Below are 20057 nucleotides of genomic sequence, written 5' to 3' on the forward strand. Positions count from 1 at the left end.
TTGAAGCAGGAGGCAGCTTGAGCCCGGATGGGTCTTTTTTGTAAGAGGCAAGAAAAAAACCCCAGTGTGTGTGGGGGAGCAGGTGGCAGCTCCTTCCCCGCAAATGTGACTGTTAGCAGACCTAACAGAAACAGGCCATGGCACAAATAGCTGGACTAGCCTTGGGCGAGAGAGAGGCCAGCAGGGAGGGAGGAGGCAGCAACCGGCCCCAGAAAGGAAGGGATGCGGTAAGTGGGGAGCCAGCAGACAGGGGGCCAAGGAGCGCCAGGAATGGAGCAGAGAGGGGGAAAGTCCAGTGCAGGTGGGACAGAGACCGTAGGAACGGGAGGGAGAGCCACAAAAGGGCCATTCCCTGGAAAGAGGCAAGCCAGCGGCACAAGGAGGAAAGAGGAAACACTGAAGGAAGAACAGGGAAGTTAAACAGGAAGAGAAATAACTGAAGAGCCTCGAAGTAAACTAAGAAACTATTAGAAAAACCACTGCTAGCGAACTGGGAGAAAAGGAAAGCCAGAAAGAAAAGTAAAGGGAAAAAGCTGTAATGCAAGATCAACGGTAATGAAAGAGAAACAGATTCAGAAATAGGGAGGAAGTGAGCCGTGGTGCAAGTGAGAGACTAGGAAGGATTGTAAAACAAAACATCCGGACCGTATTGTAAGGGACACAAGGTGAAGTGACAGGAGAAGAGAAACTGGCAGAGAGCACAGGGACTCGAAGCCAGAAAGCAGCACAGGGGTAGCTATTCCATCACAAAGCCAGGCCATTGCATGAGGAATATCTGTCTTTATTTAAGCTGGGACTCAAACCAGTGAACAAAGAGTGCACAAGAGGATTGCTCGGGATATAACCCAACATCCTAAAACCTTTTCCTCCAAACGGGGGGTGTACAGTGGCTGAAAACGGAAAAGGGGAAGTATATGGGAGGAAGGAGAGGGAGCGAGAGCCGGGAGCACTGGGCCTGGTGGGAGACCTCAGGCCTGAACCATAATCAGCAAAGTCAGGTGATATATTAAAGCAGATGCTTACAAGTTCACTGTCATGACCTTGGCAAAAGTACTGCAAGCGTGGCTAAAACTCAGGCACTCCTGCGAAGCAACAGATACCGGGTATGTGGATGAACGCCCTCCAGAAGAATAGCCCCGGGACATCATGACCTAGCCAGATAAGAGGAATTGACAGAAGTGATGGATAGGGGTGTTTTGTCTGAGACACAATACCAGGGGAAGTAACAAGCAGATGTCATGAAGCATGTGAGATGGTAGGTAAGTTGTTTGTCTCCATCTATAAATGTCAGGGTTCCTCGCCTTAACCTTTCGTGTGGCCTAGGGGACAGCAGAGACTCCTCTGCTGACTGGGCACTCATGTGTTAGTGTACCTGTCACCACAGAGCCAGGGCACTAGGATGGTGCCTTGAGAGCAATACACCTGGCCGAGTGCCTTTGTCACCAAACTGTGCCAGTGGTCATTCTTGCTGGCTCCTGTTATCGAGGTCTGCTGAACCAGCTATCCTCGCAGGGCTGGGACAGCTTACTGAGAGAGCGTGCGCACACGCCGGCTGATAGACCATCAACCCCATGGTGTTAGTGCCTGGTGTTGTCTAATTCAAAATTCTGTTATTTCTTAAATGTAAATTGTTACCTCTAGTGAGTTTAGCTAAGCAAATAGTAGTGAATATACGGTAGATTACAGTACTAGGTTAGTGTTTACGGTGTAGGCTGAAGCAGTAGCTTCTGTGAAAACGAACTCTGATTTACTTTTGATTATTCCCCACTTAATTGATTTCTACTTCACCCCCAGCTGATTGAGATAAAACATAATCTGGCCTAGATTGCCTCTGCCTCTTTATTGTTCAGACTGGGAACACCCCAAAGGTGTCGTGTTATGCGCCAAAACAGAGACCGCCGGTGCGGGGAGTGATTCCTCGGGTGAGGCCTGCGGTGTCTCTGTTATCGATCCCAAGCTCCCCACCCCTAATGCTGGCCCTTCTGGCACCTCCTCCTCATTGCCCCCCAACACCAGCCCCTTGGGGCACCTCCCCCCTCCATCACGCCACTGTACCCCCAATACTGGCCCCTCTGAGCACCTTCCCCATTCCATCACCCCACGGCAGCCCCAATACCGGCTCCTCTGTTGAGGGGTGGGCATGAGGAATGGGAGTGGGACCTGATGTGGGGGTAGTAGGGTCTATCCCCTCGCCTTGGCTCCTGTAGCCATCCTGGGGCCAGGAAGGGGACAAGAGAAGGGTGACAAAGGCAGCTGGAGGGAATGGGGTGGGGAGTCCTGGGGAGCAGCAGCCCCCCAGTGGAGAGAAGCTGGAGTCAGAGGGAGCCACAGGGCCGGCACAACCCATTAGGTGACCTAGGCGGTCGCCTAGGGCACTAACATTTGGGGGGCGGTGACCGGACCTTCCATCATCTCTGTCGGGGGTGGCATTTCGGGGGTGGGACCTTCCACCACCTAGGGCACCAAAAAAGCTGGTGGCGCTCCTGGGGAGCCACAGGGGCCATGCCTAGAGCTCCATTCCCCCTGCGGCTCCCAGCCCAGTTCCCCACCCCACATAGAGTCTCTGGGACGTAGTCCCAGCCCAGCTGTAGCTGCAGGGACAGAGAGGGACCGAGTCCGGGCAGGTGCACAGAGTCCCTCCAGGGGAGCAGCACCCCAGGGGACGGGGGTGGCAGAAGTTGGCCATGGGGCAGCAGCATTAGGGAGCTGGCACCTCGGTCCATCCTTCAGCAGGCCCAGCTGACACCCAGTTCCAGAAGCAACATTGGGCACAAGTCCCCCAACCCCTGCCCACCAGGCTGTGCCAGGGGTCCGAGTGCCAAGTCAGCTCTATGCCCTGCCCCTCTCCCTTGATCTCGTGCCCCAGTTCTCTGGACTTTTCTGCCCCAGTCCCCCGTGTTGCGGCTTCTCCCACCTCCCAGTCCTTGGTTCTCCAGGTGGGGTCTGTGCTCAGCTCCCCTGCTGCAAAGCAGGGAAATCCAGCTTTCTGTGGGGCTCTGCTTGCTGGGCATCGTTGTCATGAGGACTCAAGTCGGGGATGTCTCACTGATAGGGGGTCAGCCTGGGCCAGTCTTTGTGAATGACCCATTCAGGCTCAGACAGCCCCGACAGCCCCCGCCCATCTGTCCCGTATCCTGCCTTTTCCCCCATGGGGTAGCCATGCAAAATATAGGGGAAACTGAGGCACACAAGATTCCTTGAAATCTTGCAGAACATTTGTCACACCTTGATCCTCCCTCCCCCAACCGTGCTGGACAGTCACCCTCCTTGGCTTATTTCTTCCCTCCCCTATTTTTCATTTTCATTCCTTTATTTAACTCCCCCACCCCCCCCATCGCTGAATATACCCACCCCCCTCTGGAGCTTCCTCCACAAGAGAGGAGCTGCTCCCCAGCGGGCTGGGGGTGCAGGAACTGCTTTGCTTAGCCCCCTCCCGAAAACGTGGCTCCCTCCCTGCTCTCGTGCACAGGGCCAGCGGCCCCCTGCATCAGCAGAACGGTGGGGCTGGAGCTGCTGGAGGCCAGAGCCAGCGGCTGCGAGATGCTTCCACTCTATTGTCGGCCTTTTGTCATCCCCCAGACAATGGAGCAAAGAGGAGCATGTGGGGGCGACTCTATAAAAGCCCCGTCCCCCGCAGCACCCTGCGCTCTCGCTGCCTCCAGCGGATCCCCAGGCACACAATATACAGCCGCAGCAAAAGCAGGAGCTGATCCACTGAGTGACTTGTCAGCCCTCATTAGCCATGGCCTCTCCCGCCGGCCAGCACTGAAGGTAAATTACGTTAGTCCTTCTCTAGCAGCCCTGAGTTCTCCCCACTGTCCCCCCTCAATTGATATGGCTGCCTGTCTGTCCCCACACCCCCATCTATCTATCTATCCCCATACACCCCATCTATCTATCTGTTCCCCCCCACCCGCCCCCATCTATCTATCCTATTCATTCTCTGGTCCCACTGCCAGGAACCACATGGGAATTAGCCGCCCAGTTCCGTTGCTGGAGCGAGGGGACACGTCTACACTGCAGCTGGAGGTGTAATTGGGGGGGGGGGCAGTTGCCCCCATGCATTGTGGCACGGGGGGGCTCCAGTCCACCCATGCTCTGGGAGTGCCTGGGCAGGGCTCCGGGCAGGGGGTTATAAGCAGCCCTGGAGGCGGGCGGCTGGATGGTGCTGCGAGGTGAGGAAGAGCCACATCTGGGCCACTGGCTGCTCCCCCAGCTCTGCCCAGGGGAGGCAGCTGTTTCCTCTGTCTCAGACACAGGCTTCAAAACGCCTGTCCCCCCCTCAGGCCCGGGGGGTGGCCCCCTGTGGCTGCTGCCCCTGTCCCCCCTCAGGCCCGGGGGGCGGCCCCCTGTGGCTGCTGCCCCTGTCCCCCCTCAGGCCTGGGGGGCGGGGGCCCTGTGGCTTAGAGTGACCAGCTGTCCCAATTTTATAGGGACAGTCCCGATTTTTGGGTCTTTTTCTTATCTAGGCTCCTATTACCCTCCCACCCCCATCCCAATTTTTCACATTTGCGGTAACCTGGCATCTGCTGCTGGCCGAGCAATGATGCAGCCCAGCCCAGCCCGGGCCTTGGGGCAGGGCTGGGGTTTGGAGCAAAGGTTCCAGGGACCGGCTGGTTTGAGATTTGGCCACCGATTCAGCACCCACAGCCCACATGGTCCAGCCCAGCTAGTCTGACTCAGCACTGACTTCCTGGCACCCTGCTTCCGGCCATTGTCCTGTGCTGGGCACAGCGCTGGCACGCTTGGCATCAGTGTGCTTGGCATCTCGCTTGGCAGCGCCCGGAGTGTCTCCTGGGTTCCTGTCGCTAAGCAACAACATGGACCGTAGCGACGGCTGCCCGCCGCCCCATGCCCCCCGCGCTGGGCATTCTCCAGCGCTGCCTGCCAGGCTCGCAGGACACGCCCCAGGCAGTCTGGGGAGAGGGATGGATCTGATCCACCCAGAGCTCGAGTTGCTTCCCTGGGGCGTCTCCCAGGCAGGAGTTCTGGTCCAAGTTGGCTCCTTTGCTGCATGTGGAAAGCTGAGGGCTCTGACCCGGGCCAGGGCGAGGCTGGGCCTGCACTGCACATGTTCCCCCCATGGCGCCCTGCCCACGCCACTCAGTCCCAGCCCCGTCGGACCATCAGTTCTGCCGATTCGGTTTGGGTCTGAATTCCCCTCCCACCAGGGGCCCGTCCCAACCCAGCCGGCTCCCTGCAGCTCTGGCAGGAGCACGTGCCCAGGCGCCCTTTTGACACCAGCTCTGACTCAGCTGGGTCCCTTCTCGCTGTGAAAACATCACAAGCTCAGCTCATTGTTGGGAACAAAAGGGCCCGGTTTGCCTGACGCAGGAGATTTCCCCCCGCACCCCTCCCCTCCACATCCCCGGAGCATCCCTGCCAGCGGGAGGCTCCCGGTCCTGGCCTGAGCCAGGAGCATCAGCTGACCCAGGTGGCTTTTAGGCCTGTCCCTCAGTTCTGTCTCCGGCTCTCCCATGTGTGGCAAGTTGGCAACCCCCAGCTGGGAGCCAACTTGCTGGGGGTGCTGTAGCTGGGAGCCACCCAGCTACAGCACAAGGACAAGCACAGGCTCTGCCAGGGCAGCTGAGCTGGGCCTGGGGCCTGCACGCTGCTTGGGTGAAGCCAAGAGGAAGGGGAGCACGCATTGTCCATGCCTGTAGCTGCACCATCCCTGGCACCGGGGGAGCAGCCAGCCTGGCTGTGTCATGCGTCAAGCTCCAGAATGGGCTGAGACCCAGTGGGTTCCTTACTTCCAAGCACTGGCTCAGAGGGTTTGCCAGACTGGATCAGAACCATGGTCCATCTAGCCCGGTATCCAGTCCCCTGGCTCTGGATCAGGGACTCTTCCCACGCTGTGCCAGGCAGTCACCCCGTGCGGGCTCACTCTCCTGCAACCAGCAGCGGCCAGTGTCTGATGGCTCAGAGCAGGGTCTGGACCTCCCCACTCTGACTCCCTGGCCGCAGACACAATGTTGCACGTGTTGGGTGGGGGGCATTCCCTCCTGACCGTTGCATGATGCTCACAGCCTGAAGCATAAGCTGACTCACGCCTATCTCACCTCAGATACCTGCAGAGAATTCTCCTGCCCGCTTTGAAATCCAGCCACAGCCCTTGGCTCTGCAACTCCTGCAGCAGGGAGTTCCCCAGCTCTGCGTGACGTGAAGGGCCATAGACATGTCTGCCACACAGCCCAGGCAGTGGTAACTCTCTGCTGGGCCTTCTCCTAGGAGGCCCCATCTCCTCTTGTCCTGGTGCAGGAGAAAGACACCGGCCCACCCCGCAGGACCCGCGAGCTGCCAGCCATGTACACCTTGATGGGAGGCGGGCTATTGTGTGCGGTCTCAGGCCTGGTCCTTCTCATCGTTGCCACGGCGACCGACTTCTGGATGCAGTATCGCTACTCGGAGAACTTGAGCAACCAGGGGCTCTGGAGGTTTTGCGTGAGCGGCAAGTGCCACCCCCACACCGTCAGCATTGGTGAGCAGCGCCCGGGGCTGCCCCCCAGCGGGCACAGGGACCAGGAGGGTGATGGCTGCAGGGACAGGCAGTCCATCTCTGGGCCCCGGGAAATGGCCTGGATGGGACCGAACGGGCTGTGGCTTGTAGATGTACAGGTAGGGGCGCCCGACCGGGTCTGGTTCAGCGTGTCTTCTGCTGGCTCGGTCAGGGGTGCCCCGTCTGACCCAGTCCCAGGGAGAGACGCTGCAATGAGATGGCCTGATTGTGGTGCCCAGTGGCGCGGGCAGAGAATCTTCCCCTGGGTTTCCCGGGCAGAGCCCCTGCCTGGCATCCTGGCTGCTGGCTTGTGTGAGCACAGCTGCCCTCTTGTGGCCACAGCCTGCCCCGGCCACCAGCCAAGAATGGGTGGAGGTTCCCTGGAGCTCGGAGTGGGGGGGTCCCAGTCCTCGCCCGGATGCCCAGGGCTGTGCAATGCAGCTGACACGCATCCCGCTGAGGCTGCTTTGATTGACACTAGGACCTGGCCCCATAATATGGAGAGGACAAAGTGGGGCTCGATGCCACCACCCGGCCCCAGCGGCAGCCCCGTAGCCCTGGAATGGGCTGAACTGAAGGCCCAGGTCTGGCCTCTCCTGATCTTGCCAACTCCAGCCTGGGCTCGGAGTCTGAGCTTCCCCAGTGCCGGCCCGGATCAGAACTGGCCATGGGGGTGGGCTCTGGGCCGGCCGCAGACATAACTCAGTTCCCCTCTTGGGCACAGCCCGTCCAAGGGGAGGCAGAGAGTTTCCATCGGACCCTATAAAAAGCCCAGTGGCTTTGCAGCGCTGGCCCCAGCTGAGCTACTGAGCTGGCCTGTTTCGGGGTAGCAGGAAATTCTGGAGTGGGACATTGAAACCCGGCCTGTCCTCAGGGAAGGGGGGGGAGATAAAAAAGTCCCGTGCCTCCCTTCCTGGCCCTTGGTCTCCCCGGCTGGGGCTGTCACTGACTCTGGGCAGAGAGAGCACAGGACCAGGGAGCATTTCACACTTTAGGGGCTGGTCTGCCAAGGACCTGAGTCTGCTACGGCTGCCGGCTAAGGGCACTGCCTGGGGGGCTTGAGGGCACGAGGAGCATGGAGGGCCCAACATTGATTCTGCAGGAGGACCTGGGCTGGCAGCTGTCACCCATCTGCAGCTGATGGAAATCTCCTGAGGCTTGGCCTGGCCGGAGGCTCCGTCACGGGAGTGCCACCGGCGGGAGAGCAGAGCGACACTGCTGACGCCCCTGGGGTTACACTGGTGTAACACAATAGAGAATCTGGCTGAGTCTGAATCCAGATCAAAGCAGGATGGGGGTAACTGGGAGCGACCAGCAGTGAGGAATCCCCCTGGCTCTGTGAAGTCCGAGAGCCCCTAGGATGGAGCAGTGGGGTGGAAGCTGCTGCTACTTCTCAATGTGTTTTGCTTGCTGCCTTGGGGATCCTCGCATGTAGCCTTGTACCCTGCCCCATCAGGAAGCCCTTGCTGGGATCCCCAACTCCCTGCCCCTCAGGGAGCCCTCACTGGGATCCCCAACTCCCTGCCCCTTGGGAAGCCCTCACTGGGATCCTGCACCCCCAGCCCCCTTCCCTGCCCCTTGAGGAGCCCTCGCTGGGGTCCCCCATTCCCAGCCCCTTTCCCAGCTGTCAGGGATCCACAGGGTCGGTTCTACTCCCCCAGCTTTGGAACAGTCTCTAGGAGGAACCCTTCTGTGGCCCAGAACCCCGAGGGGTCTCTTCCTCCAGGTAAGCCAAGCAGCCTCACCCGCCAAGACTGAACCCCTGGGGCTCCAGCCCTCCTGCTTCACCCCGTGAGCTCTGCTCAGCGAGTCCAGCTGAGACAGCCCCTGAGAGAGACGTGTCCAAGCCACAGGGATTATCCTGAACGCACCTCGCCCAGAATTTGCAGTGACACTCACCCAGCGCTGTCAACGCTGTCGGGTTTATGGGCCAGCTGGAACCCAGCACAGGAAGGCCCCCAGAGGGTTAAAGCACAGACCCCGTGGAGCTGTAGTGACTGTCTCTGGCTGACCCCCTTGGGCAGTTCCCAGGTGGGAGCCCTGACTCCTTCCAGCAGCCAGCTCTGCCCCCCCACCTCACACCGCTCCAGTCCTTTGTTCTCAAGGGGGAGGGTGTTGCTCAGCCTCCCTAATACCCCACAAACGTCCTCCACCGGCCCTGCTGCGTCGTTCCCCGCCCCGTGGTCACTGTCCTTCCCGGTCTGCCCAGGTTCTCGCAGCCCCTCTGCTAACACCCAGGTTCCAGTACGCAGCTCAGAGCAGTTTCACGCCCTCCCGTAGGACTGGGCTGGTAGATGTCACTAGCACGGGGCCCATGAGGGGTTTTCAGGCAGCCCCGTGTCCTTTTGCCACCCCAGGCTCTTAGGGTTTGAAACTGTGCTGGGGTCCTGCACCCCCTCCTCTGCCAGGGAGTGAGAAGGGCAGGGAACCCTCATTCCCCCAGGTGTCGGCCATCTGGGCTGCCGCCTGGGGTGTCCTGACCCCTAGGTTGGAGTCGGGAGTGACCCCTTGAGCACTTGGTCTTACCCAGGATCCTTCCTGTGTCTGCACAGGGCTCTGAGCCATAGGTGGGGCAAATGGCCCCAAGGGGAACCTTAACCCAGGTGGCGCAGCATCCAACGGGCTTTGACCACACATGGTTTGACCAAGGTTCTCTCTGTCCCAGAATCTCTCCACCCCACGAACGTCTCCCCACTGACTACCACCTCCCGCTCCCAAAGGGCTCAGATGGGTCCGAGCCCAGGAGTGTACAACAGGACATGTGCACCGGTGCCAGGAGCGGGAGCCTGTCTGCCAGGCCCCCTGTGCCCTCGAGGGGTTGGCTGGGTGGCTGCTTTCCTCTGAAGGTTCAGTCAGATGGTTCAGTCTCTGAGCCTGAGCTACAGGCAGCCTTGGCTGGGTGTTCACCAAGTGAACCCTCCGACGGTCCCGTCTGGCCCCTATTTCATCAAGCCTTGGGCATCCTGCCCACTTGGGCCGTTTTCCTACAAATATCACACCACTGAGGTCCCTTGGCTGCTCCCCCCACTCTGGGTTTCCCTGAGTCCCACTTCTGCCTTTTTCCAGGACCCATACTTAGGCTAATCCCCTTTGGACCTATTGTCCAAAACTCATCTGCCAACCGGCCTCCACTACGCAGATCCTTCGGCTTCCCGTCCACCAGCCACATTTTCAGCTCGTGGGGACAGATCTCACAGAGTAGCTCCACCCCAATCAGGTTACACAAATCTTCCAGCGTAGCGACACCTGCAGGATTTCATGTAGGGTCACACCTTGGGTCTTTTGCACACCCCAAAACCTTTTCCTATAAGCCTCAGGTGCCGAATCAAACCTAAGCATTAGAGCCTTTGTGAACTGTTCGTAGTCCCCAGTATCAACGCCATCCCTCTGGCTGTGCACCTCTATGGCTTTGGGACCGAGTAAGGGGCTGAGACAGCAGAGCCGGTCCGCAGGGCCAGGAGGTTCAAATCACAAGCCTTCTCAAAGGCAGCGAGGCAGCCGTCTATACCCCCCTCCCTTAAACTGGGGCCACAATTTGGTAGCTAGGTTCCTTGCGGGATTAGAATCTCAGTGTCTTTTCCCACTTACCCCTCGGCGGGTCCTCTCACCCCTCCTCTTCTCCATCTCCAGTTCATGCTTCTGCAGCTTCTCATGGTCTGCTAAGTCCTTCGCCCTCAGCTCCCACTTCAAATCTGTCAGTGGGGAACTGTGCTGGGCAGGGAACTGGGTTGTGAGGACACCCTGCTGCTGCCTCGGTCACTCTTGGACCCTCTTGGAACTCTACTTAGGTCTGGAACCTGCTTCTTGGTCTGATCATCTTTCTCCAGCCGCGCAATCAGCTGCACCTTGTTGAGCTTCCTGGCACTTTACCCTCTCTCCCTGCACAGGTTTGCAATGTCCTTCTTAGGGAGGCGCTTATACGCCATTTTCTTGCTGTTTCCTTTAAGTACCCTTGTTTTACTGCTGCAAGGCACTTATTGCAAAATATAATACTGGTGCCTTCAGCATCCCACCGCTGGCACCAGCTGTCACGGCTCCACAGGATCGGTGCTACGCCTCCAGCTTTGGAACCGTCTCTAGGCGGAAGCCCTTCAGTGGGTCAGACCCTGAGGGGCCTCACTCTTTGTACACAGAGTAAGACCCACAGCCTCACAGCCTCTGGGGCTCCAGCCCTCCTGCTTCACACCATGCAGTCTGCTCAGCGAGTCTGACCCCTGGGAGAGATGTGTCCATTCGGCAGCGATTAACGCACCTCACCGAGGTGCCGTTTGCAGTGACACTCACCTGGCGCTGTCACAGCAGTCGGGTTTATGGGTCACCCGGAACCCAGCACAGCAAGGCGCCTTAGGTCAGCCCAGAGACCTGAAGGTTAAAGCACAGACCAGTCTGGTCAGCTCAGAGCCAGGCTGCATTGACCCCACAAGGTCAATCTGACCCCCTGGGGCAGTTCCCAGGTGAGAGCCCCCCACTCCTTCCAGCAGCCAATTCTCACCCTTCCCCCACCTCACACCACTCCAGTCCTTTGTTCTCGAGCTGCAGGGAAATCCAGCTCTCTGGGGCATTGCTTGCTGGGTGTGGATGTCCTGGAGACTGGGTTTTTCACAGTCCGTGGAGATTCTCCAGCGATACAGGGCGTGGCCTTGGCCAGTCCTTTTTAATGACCTGTTGAGGCTCAGACAGCCAGGTGTCATTCACACTCATGTCTCTTCACCTGCCCTGAGAGCAAACAGCCCTTCCCCCCCCCCAGCTAGGTAACAATGAAACATATGGGGAAACTGAGGCACAGATGGGGTCATAAAAATATTACAGCAAATTCCCACTTTGTCACACATACCCCTTGGGGAGCTCTCACTGGGATCCCCCACTCACAGTCCCTTTCCCTTCCCCTTGGGGAGCCCTCGCTGGGATCCCCCACTCCCAGCCCCCTACCCTGCCCCTCGGGGGGCCAGTGCTGGGCCCACATTGCATCCTAGTTCCCATGAAGGCCTTGTCTCTCTTGGAGGCTGCATCACTGTGATTCTTTATTTTCAGGAGCGACTCTCCGGGTCGTATCTAGGATGCAGCTCATGCAAAATGCAGCCACTCACATCCTGCCAGGTACCCGGCCATCCCGGCTCTGTTCTGCTCCTTCTGCTGGCTCCTTCCTAGGCTTTACATTGACTCCTCGGGTTCCCCTGCTCCCCATCCAGGGCCCTGACTGTCTGTGGGCTGCTTCTTCCCACCCCCGCTGTCTTCGTGCCCTCACGATCCCAGGGCCCTCAGGTGCCCACCTGGCTCCCCACAGAGACTTTGCTCAGGGAAAACTCCCATTGGCTTCCTAGGGTTCAGCTCAGGGCCCATGCTGGGGTGCGGGCTAGGGGGATTCAGGGGCAGATTCTTATTGATCAGCACCAGCATGCAGGGCTGGCTTGCCAGTCGGGCCTCAGGGCAGGGGTGAGCTCCTTGGAAAGTCTGGCCCCAGTTTGGGGGGTCTGAGCCCTCCTGAATGCCAGCCCTAGCGTCCGTACAAGCTGCCCCCAAATTGCTGGCCCCGTCGGAACTGTGCGTCCCCGCCCCCAAACAAGGTGGGGCTGGGGGGGGGGGGCAGTCCAGGTGACCAGCTCCCCTGGGGTTGATGATCTCAGTCTTACAGCCCTACCTACCTCCCCCAACCCAGCTGCAAAGAAAGACATGGCTCTAGGGTGCAGCCTTGGAGGGGGAAGGTGGGGGGCAGATAGGGGGCAGCAGCTCACCCCAGGGAAAGGGACTACATGGGGATTGGCTCGCGGGGTGGGGAGGGGCAGCTCAGGCCCCCAGACCCAGCGTCTCTCTCTTCTGCATTGGTCCTGCTCAGCACACACCCTCCGCGCAGCGACAGACGCTGCTAAGCGCGGGAGGTGCTGGCCCTGCCGTTGGCAGGCTCCTCTGGCCCTTCCTCCCCTGCTCCTCAGACGAGATCCGGCTCCCGGCTCCCCTCGCCAATCTCCGGGTCCCATCGAGTGCTCCTCTCTCTCTCTGTCCCCTCCCTGCAGCCTTCTGGGACGCCACCCGGGCATTCATGCTGCTCTCCATCCTCTCCTGCTTCGCGGGCATCATCCTGGGCCTCACCGCCTTCTCCAGCAACGCCAGGGCATCCCGCACCCGCTCCGCCGGCATCACCCTGCTGATCGCTGGTACGTGGGCACCATGGGGCGAGGCGGCCACCGCAGGGCAGGGTGGGCACTACAGGGTGGGAGCCTCAGGCAAGGGAGAAATGCTTATGAGATGATAAATGGGCATCTCGTTATAGAGCGTGCACGCCTCAGCCCATTACAAAGTGCCCTCCTCTGCCACCCGTATGCAGCCACCTCTGGGGTGAAACATCGGCGCCCGCTTAGCACCTGGTGAGAGGCCAGCAGGGAGGGGCAGAGCTGGGAAAGTAGCCAATACGAAGGAGTGCGTATGGCGCCTCCTACCCTACTGCCCCCCTGCTCTCTGCCACACCCCCGTCATCTGGCCAGCGGGCACCACCTGCCTGGACTCAGCAGGCGGCACGCAAGGCTGGCATGTGAGAGCCACGAGTCTCACCGCGACTGGTGGAACAGCTCCTCTGCAGGGCATAAGTGTCACCCGCTTGGGCAAAGGAAACTCCAGCTGCACCCACAGCAGGCGGCATGGGACCCCAGCACTGCCCACGTCGGCCACTCACTGTCCCCACTTTAATAACAGACCAAAGCCCCTGAGCCAGGCAGGCTGGGACCTTAGGGTGCCCGGCTAGACCCCTCTGAGCTCTCATGTTTGCTCTGGCTAGCACCAACCGCCAGACCCCGCCAGCAGGAGGTTGGGCACAACCGCAGCTCGCTGGGTGGCCTGGGGCTCCATGCCTGCTCCCCGCTGATCCTCACCTGGCTAGGTGGAGGCTGCTGAGGGCTGAAAAGCAGCTCGGGGCTGGCCAAGCCGCTGCTGGCAATTCCCCGCCTTGTCCCCAGGCCTGAGGGTATCTGGCGATGGGGGTTTTCTCCAAGCCCTTCCTGGCTGGGCCCCACCCTGAGCTGTGAGCTCCCGAGCCCTGCAGGCCACGAGGGAGTCAGGTCTGCCCCACCCCAGCCCACCCCGTTCCATGCCACGCGGCCGCAGAGAGCCAAGGAGGCTGGTCCAGGCTGAGAAGAGCTCCAGCTGGCTCTACGCCAGCTAGGGGACGGGGCAGTACCCGGCGGGCGAGCGTCAGTACTGGCAGCGCCCCCCGGAGGGGAGAGTTTGAACGACTCCTCCTGCCGGCTGGATTCTGGTGCCGCGTCACTGGGGGCAGCTCAGCCGACAGGAAGGTGGCCAGGCCGGGAAGGAGATGCACCCGCAAAGCTAGCCTGGGCCTGTTTTAGCTGGGCAGTTCGCCCACCCCTTCAGTGCCCCCAAATAATTCCTGGTGCAGAGCTAGTGTGCAAGTCCCCGTTGCTGGGCTGGCAAAAGGGGGGGGCTGAACCGGCACTGCTCCTAGGCTGCCCCCCGTGCGGCTCTGCCACCTTTCTCGGGCACACCTGGCGCTGCCCTCGGTCCGAGGCTGGGCCGGAAGGACCAATCTGAGCATCCCTCTGGGGTTAACGCTGGAGGGAGGGCAGGATGCAGCCGCACTGGAAGGACAGACCCATCTCAGGGTTTGCTGCAGGCGCCAGGACTCGGGCCAGGAAAACACTCCCAGTCGGGTGCAGCAGAGGAAGTCCCAGAGTTGCCTGGCCGGCTTTGTGCAGCCCCCTGGCACTGCGGGATGGGGCGTGGCTCCCCCTGGCAGGGGTGATGGCAATGGTGGCTGCTGGCACGTGGGCCGGGTGGCACAGCTGGAGGAACTGAGGGTAGGGGGGACAAGGGCGGCAGAGTTGGGTGAGTGCACGGGTCATGGCTACCCCCGGGGGAGCTGCCTGGGACAGTGTCAGGGCTGGGTCAGGGCGGGCAGGGCTGGGGGAATGGCTCAGAGTAGCCCCAGAGAAGGGACAGACCCGGGGTAAGGGTAGGAGCTCTCTCCTGTACAGCTCCTAACACGCTGCTAGGAAGGGTTTGGCTGAATCTTTAGGGACGGGGCTGGCTCTGCGAGTGGGGGGAGCGGGAGTCCCATCAGGTCAGTGATTGGCCTGGCCTTCCAGCAGCACAGGACAGGGCAGGGGGCTCGGAAAGGGGAGCGACTCACAGACCCTGGGAGATGGAGGGAGGGAAAGTTCTCCCCGTAACCAATCGCGCTGAGTAAAACTGACACAAGGTGGTACTGAGCCATGCCAGCTCCCTGCTTTGTGGTGCCACGCTGGGCCGGGGCCCTGCATTATGATGCCAATCTATGCCGGGTCTCTGCATTGCAGTGCTGAGCCCTGCCAGGTCCCTGCATTGCGATGCCTGGCCAGGTCCCTGCCTTGTGATGCCATGCAGGGCCGGGTCCCTGCCTTGTGGTGCCGAGCCAGGCTGGGTCCCTGCATTGCGCTGCCGCGCCAGGCCGGGTCCCTGCATTGCGGTGCTGCGCCAGGCCGGGTCCCTGCATTGCGGTGTCGCGCCAGGCCGGGTCCCTGCATTGCGGTGTCGCGCCAGGCCGGGTCCCTGCATTGCGGTGTCGCGCCAGGCCGGGTCCCTGCATTGCGGTGCCGCGCCAGGCCGGGTCCCTGCATTGCGCTGCCGAGCCAGGCCGGGTCCCTGCATTGCGCTGCCGAGCCAGGCCGGGTCCCTGCATTGCGCTGCCGAGCCAGGCCGGGTCCCTGCATTGCGGTGCCGAGCCAGGCCGGGTCCCTGCATTGCGCTGCCGCGCCAGGCCGGGTCCCTGCATTGCGGTGCTGCGCCAGGCCGGGTCCCTGCATTGCGGTGTCGCGCCAGGCCGGGTCCCTGCATTGCGGTGCCGCGCCAGGCCGGGTCCCTGCATTGCGGTGTCGCGCCAGGCCGGGTCCCTGCATTGCGGTGCCGAGCCAGGCCGGGTCCCTGCATTGCGCTGCCGCGCCAGGCCGGGTCCCTGCCTTGTGGTGCCGCGCCAGGCCGGGTCCCTGCATTGCGCTGCCGAGCCAGGCCGGGTCCCTGCATTGCGCTGCCGAGCCAGGCCGGGTCCCTGCATTGCGGTGCCGCGCCAGGCCGGGTCCCTGCATTGCGCTGCCGCGCCAGGCCGGGTCCCTGCATTGCGGTGCCGCGCCAGGCCGGGTCCCTGCATTGCGGTGCCGAGCCAGGCCGGGTCCCTGCATTGCGGTGCCGCGCCAGGCCGGGTCCCTGCATTGCGGTGCCGCGCCAGGCCGGGTCCCTGCATTGCGGTGTCGCGCCAGGCCGGGTCCCTGCATTGCGCTGCCGAGCCAGGCCGGGTCCCTGCATTGCGCTGCCGAGCCAGGCCGGGTCCCTGCATTGCGCTGCCGAGCCAGGCCGGGTCCCTGCATTGCGCTGCCGAGCCAGGCCGGGTCCCTGCATTGCGGTGCCGCGCCAGGCCGGGTCTCTGCATTGCGGTGCCGCGCCAGGCCGGGTCTCTGCATTGCGGTGCCGCGCCATGCCGGGTCTCTGCATTGTGGTGCCCAGCCAGGCCGGGTCTCTGCATTGTGGTGCCGCGCCATGCCGGGTCCCTGCTTGGCGAGTGCATCGGTGTGAGGTGTTCTGTAAGGCAGCCCTGTGTTGCTGGCGCCTGCATGTGATGAGTGGAGTCAGAGCTCAGCCCCCCCACATCCTATGTTCGCCCCCACAGGTCTCTTGGCATTGCTGGGGCTGGCGGTGTACACTGGCGTGACGGTGAATTTCTTCGGTAAGCGCTACGCTAACTGGCGCTTCTCCTGGTCCTACATCCTGGGCTGGATCGCTGTCATCCTCACCCTCTCGGCAGGTACCTGCTCCTGGGGGCTCCCCAGCTGCTCCCCTCTCTGTGTCCAGGCCCCTGGGTGACCGGCATGGCACCCCAGCCCCCTTTCCATACTGCAGAGCCTGATGCCCCAACTTCCCAGGCCAGCCCCAGACCTGGCTCCCCACCCAACCCTTAGCTGAGATCCCGGCTGCCTGGAGCTGCACTCAGACGGCCGCACTGTTCCCTCCACCCCACTGCCCAGCAGGGACTCTGCCATGGGGTGCTTGCCAGGAGCTCGAGTAGCACTGAACTCAGCTGAGCTTTCCTGAACTTCAGGGGTGTCTGGTCCATCAGTACCAAATTCACGGCCATGAAAAATGCATCATGGACTGTCTCCCTCCGTGAAAGCTGGTCTTTTCTGTGCTCTTACCCTATACTGTACAGATTTCATGGGGGGACACCGTTTCTCAAACTGGGGATCCTGACCCAAAAGGGAGTTGCAGGGGGGTCACAAGGTTATTTTAGGGGGGGTCACAGTATTGCCGTCCTTACTTCTGTGCTGCTGCTGGTGGAGCTGGGCTCCCGGCCTGCAGCTGCTGCTCTCCAGCTGCCCAGCTCTGAAGGCAGCACCGCCGTCAGCAGCAGCACAGAAGTAAGGGTAGCAGAACCACAACCCCCCACCCCACCATAACCTTGCAGCCGTCTCCCCACAGGTCCTTTTTGGGTCAGGACCCCTACAATTTCAACCCTGTGAAGTTTCAGATTTAAATAGCTGAAATCATGAAATTTATGATTTTTAAACTCCTATGACCGTGAAATTGATCAAAATGGACCATGAATTTGGTAGGGCCCGACCCATCAGAAACCAGTGAGGCCTGCTGGGAAGCCTGGGGAGGGGGAAAGCCGAGATCCCAGTGCAAGGGGCAGGGTGGAGTGAAGTGTGTGTGTGGGTGCAACCCAGACAAGCCATAGGGAGTGGTGGGGCTCACAGGTGCAGGGGAGAATGAGGCAGGTGTGGGGAGGGGAAACTGCTGGAAGGATCCAAGAAGGAAGAAGCATGGGGGGCAGGCTGCCATGAGACAGGGGGTGTGTGGGGTGAGGAGAGGAAGGAATGGGGGGCAGGGGGGAGTGGGGTGAGGAGAGGGAGATCTGAGGGGCAGGGCACCATGGGGCAGGGGGTGTGTGGGGGTGAGGAGAGGGAGGAATGTGGGGCAGGGTGTGAAGGGACAGGGGGTGTTGGGTGAGGGGAGGGAGGAGCAGGGGACAGATCCCCATTGGGCAGGGTGGGGTGGGGTGAGGGGAGGAAGGAATGGGGGCAGGAGGGAGTGGGGTGAGAGGAGGGAGATCTGAGGGGCAGGGCATCATGGGGTAGGGAGAGTGTGGGGGTGAGGGGAGGGAGGAATGTGGGGCAGGGTGCGAAGGGACGGGGGTGTATGGGGTGAGGGGAGGGAGGAGCAGGGGGACAGATCCCCATGGGGCAGGGGGTGTATGGGGTGAGGGGAGGGAGGAGCAAGGGGACAGATCCCAATGGGGCAGAGGGTGTATGGGGTGAGGGGAGAAAGGAGCAGGGAGACGCCATGCTCCAGAGGGGGATCCAGCTGGGGGATCATGTCACCTACCACATCCCCGCCCGCCCACCCACCCCATCCCTGCCCGCCCTGTTTGGCCCCTTCTACCTTGCCAGCCACCCCTCCTGTCCCTGCCCTGAGCCTCTCGCTCTCTTCCCCAGGCATTTTCCACATCTGTGCTGTCTCCAAGAGGCCGTCCCCGGAGAGCTCCAACGTGGCGAGCGGCTGAGCGGGCACCACACCCGCCTGGACGCACGGTCCTGACAGCTCCCCACCCTCACCCCCTGCCCTTGCTCTGACGGCTCCCCCCCCCTCCAGTGACATGCACCTGGTCCCGGCCAATTCCCGTCCTCCAGTGCCACCTGCCAGGTCCCGGCCAATCCCTGCCCTCCAGTGATACCCGCCAGGCCCCGGCCAATCCCTGCCCTCCAGTGATACCCGCCAGGCCCTGGCCAATCCCTGCCCTCCACTGCCATCTGCCAGGCCCCGGCCAATCCCCACCCTCCAGTGATACCCGCCAGGCCCCGGCCAATCCCTGCCCTCCAGTGATACTCGCCAGGCCCCGGCCAATCCCTGCCCTCCACTGCCATCTGCCAGGCCCCAGCCAATCCCCACCCTCCAGTGATACCCGCCAGGCCCCGGCCAATCCCTGCCCTCCAATGCCACCCGCTAGGCCCCAGGCCAATCTTCACCCTCCAGTGACACCCGCCAGGCCCCGGCCAGTCCCCACCCTCCAGTGACACCCAACATGGCGTCCTCTGCCCTGTTCCAGCCCCCTCCCCTTGGCCAGGTGTGGTGCCCAGTGCTGGCCTTGATCCTGATGTGCCAGTGATCTGAATGTGCCAATAAAGCAGCCGAACCCTCAGCCGTGTCCTGGTGCTGCAGCGTCCCAAGAGCGTGCCAGGCAGGGGGCCCCGCAGACCGGGGCGGCTCCCCCCAGCTGCCCTATAGGTAATTCCTGGCTGACACCTGCTCGGCGTGGCTGCTACCAGTCCCACCAGGGGGTGTCCAGAATTCCCAGGCTCTGGGCCGTGTCCCTGCCTAAAGCCAGTCTCCTGGAAGTAACCCCTTAAGGGTCTGTCTACACTGCGCTGGAAACCCGGGCTCAGACTCAGGTTTGAGCTTAACCCCCTGCCCCTTCCGCCCACACACTAACCAGGCTGACTTGGGCCAGGAATCCCTCTGGACTCGGGTCCATGGACACTGCTGGGGGGGGGGGGGGCAGGGCACAGCCCAAGTCCCGCTGAGATGTGGGACCAAGCCCCATGTGGCCGCAGCTCCGAGTCAGAAGGGCCGTGTGCTGCAGTGTGGAGGCACCAGCACGGCGGGGCGCCCCGGGTCCCACAGCTGTAAGCCCAGGTAATGCAGTGTGGAGGCTGGAGCGTGGGCTTGGGAACACTGGTGCCACAAGCCCAGAGGCCACCGATTACAGTGCAGTGTGGACACACCGCGAGCCTCAGCAGCTCCCAGTCAGAGCCGTGGGGTGCCAGCAAGCCCCGTTTCTTGCCGAGTCTCCTGAAGGCTTCCCCTGGGTAGTCAGTGATGGAATTGCAGCAGGAGTGGGCTGAGCTCCCAGTTCCCAGCTCCCGGCCCAGTGGGTCCCAGTACAGCCAGAAGCTCCCTCTGGTCAGGGTTGCACCTGCCTTGTGTCTGGCTGGGGTAGCAGGGGGCTGTGGGTCGGGATTGAGGGGCACTGGCAGGGCTGGGGGGCAGGACTGGGAGAACAAGGGGTTGGGGATTGAGGGGCACTGGCAGAGCTGGGGGGCAGGACTGGGATAACAAGGGGTCGGGGACTGAGGGGCACTGGCAGAGCTGGGGGGCAGGACTGGGATAACAAGGGGTCGGGATTGAGGGGCACTGGCAAAGCTGGGGGGCAGGACTGGGATAACAAGGGGTTGGGGACTGAGGGGCACTGGCAGAGCTGGGGGGGCAGGACTGAGATAACAAGGGGTCGGGATTGAGGGGCACTGGCAGAGCTGGGGGGCAGGACTGGGAGAACAAGGGGTCGGGATTGAGGGGCACTGGCAGAGCTGGGGGGCAGGACTGGGAGAACAAGGGGTCGGGCCTGAGGGGCACTGGCAGAGCTGGGGGGCAGGACTGGGATAACAAGGGGTCGGGGATTGAGGGGCACTGGTAGAGCTGGGGGGCAGGACTGGGATAACAAGGGGTCGGGGATTGAGGGGCACTGGCAGAGCTGGGGGGCAGGACTGGGATAACAAGGGGTCGGGGACTGAGGGGCACTGGCAGAGCT

The 20057-nt window shown here is 61.7% G+C and overlaps 1 protein-coding gene across 2 annotated transcripts; it reads left to right on the forward strand.

Annotated features, from left to right (window-relative positions):
• The first annotated feature begins 6089 nt into the window (after positions 1-6089).
• LOC120390396 (lens fiber membrane intrinsic protein-like) lies at positions 6090-18662 on the forward strand. 2 transcript variants are annotated; one of them, XM_039513038.1, is made up of 5 exons: positions 6090-6481; positions 11531-11596; positions 12511-12651; positions 16146-16280; positions 17968-18662. In XM_039513038.1, exons 1-5 carry the CDS (start codon positions 6307-6309, stop codon positions 18033-18035), a joined length of 585 nt encoding a protein of 194 aa, XP_039368972.1. In that variant the 5' UTR covers positions 6090-6306; the 3' UTR covers positions 18036-18662. The 2 variants fall into 2 exon arrangements, with proteins under 2 accessions (XP_039368972.1, XP_039368973.1); XM_039513039.1 differs by lacking the exon at positions 11531-11596.
• Positions 18663-20057: the final 1395 nt, after the last annotated feature.

The sequence above is a fragment of the Mauremys reevesii genome, linkage group 24, assembly GCF_016161935.1.
Source record: "Mauremys reevesii isolate NIE-2019 linkage group 24, ASM1616193v1, whole genome shotgun sequence".
In the NCBI taxonomy this organism is placed as follows: domain Eukaryota; kingdom Metazoa; phylum Chordata; order Testudines; family Geoemydidae; genus Mauremys; species Mauremys reevesii.

Bases quoted from the DNA above. Each gene is read 5' to 3' on its own strand.
- LOC120390396 (XM_039513038.1), top strand. From the start codon at position 6,307: ATGTACACCTTGATGGGAGGCGGGCTATTGTGTGCGGTCTCAGGCCTG. The intron at 6,482-11,530 runs GTGAGCAGCGCC...CTTTATTTTCAG, and splicing joins CCCCCACACCGTCAGCATTG to GAGCGACTCTCCGGGTCGTA. The intron at 12,652-16,145 runs GTACGTGGGCAC...TCGCCCCCACAG, and splicing joins CATCACCCTGCTGATCGCTG to GTCTCTTGGCATTGCTGGGG.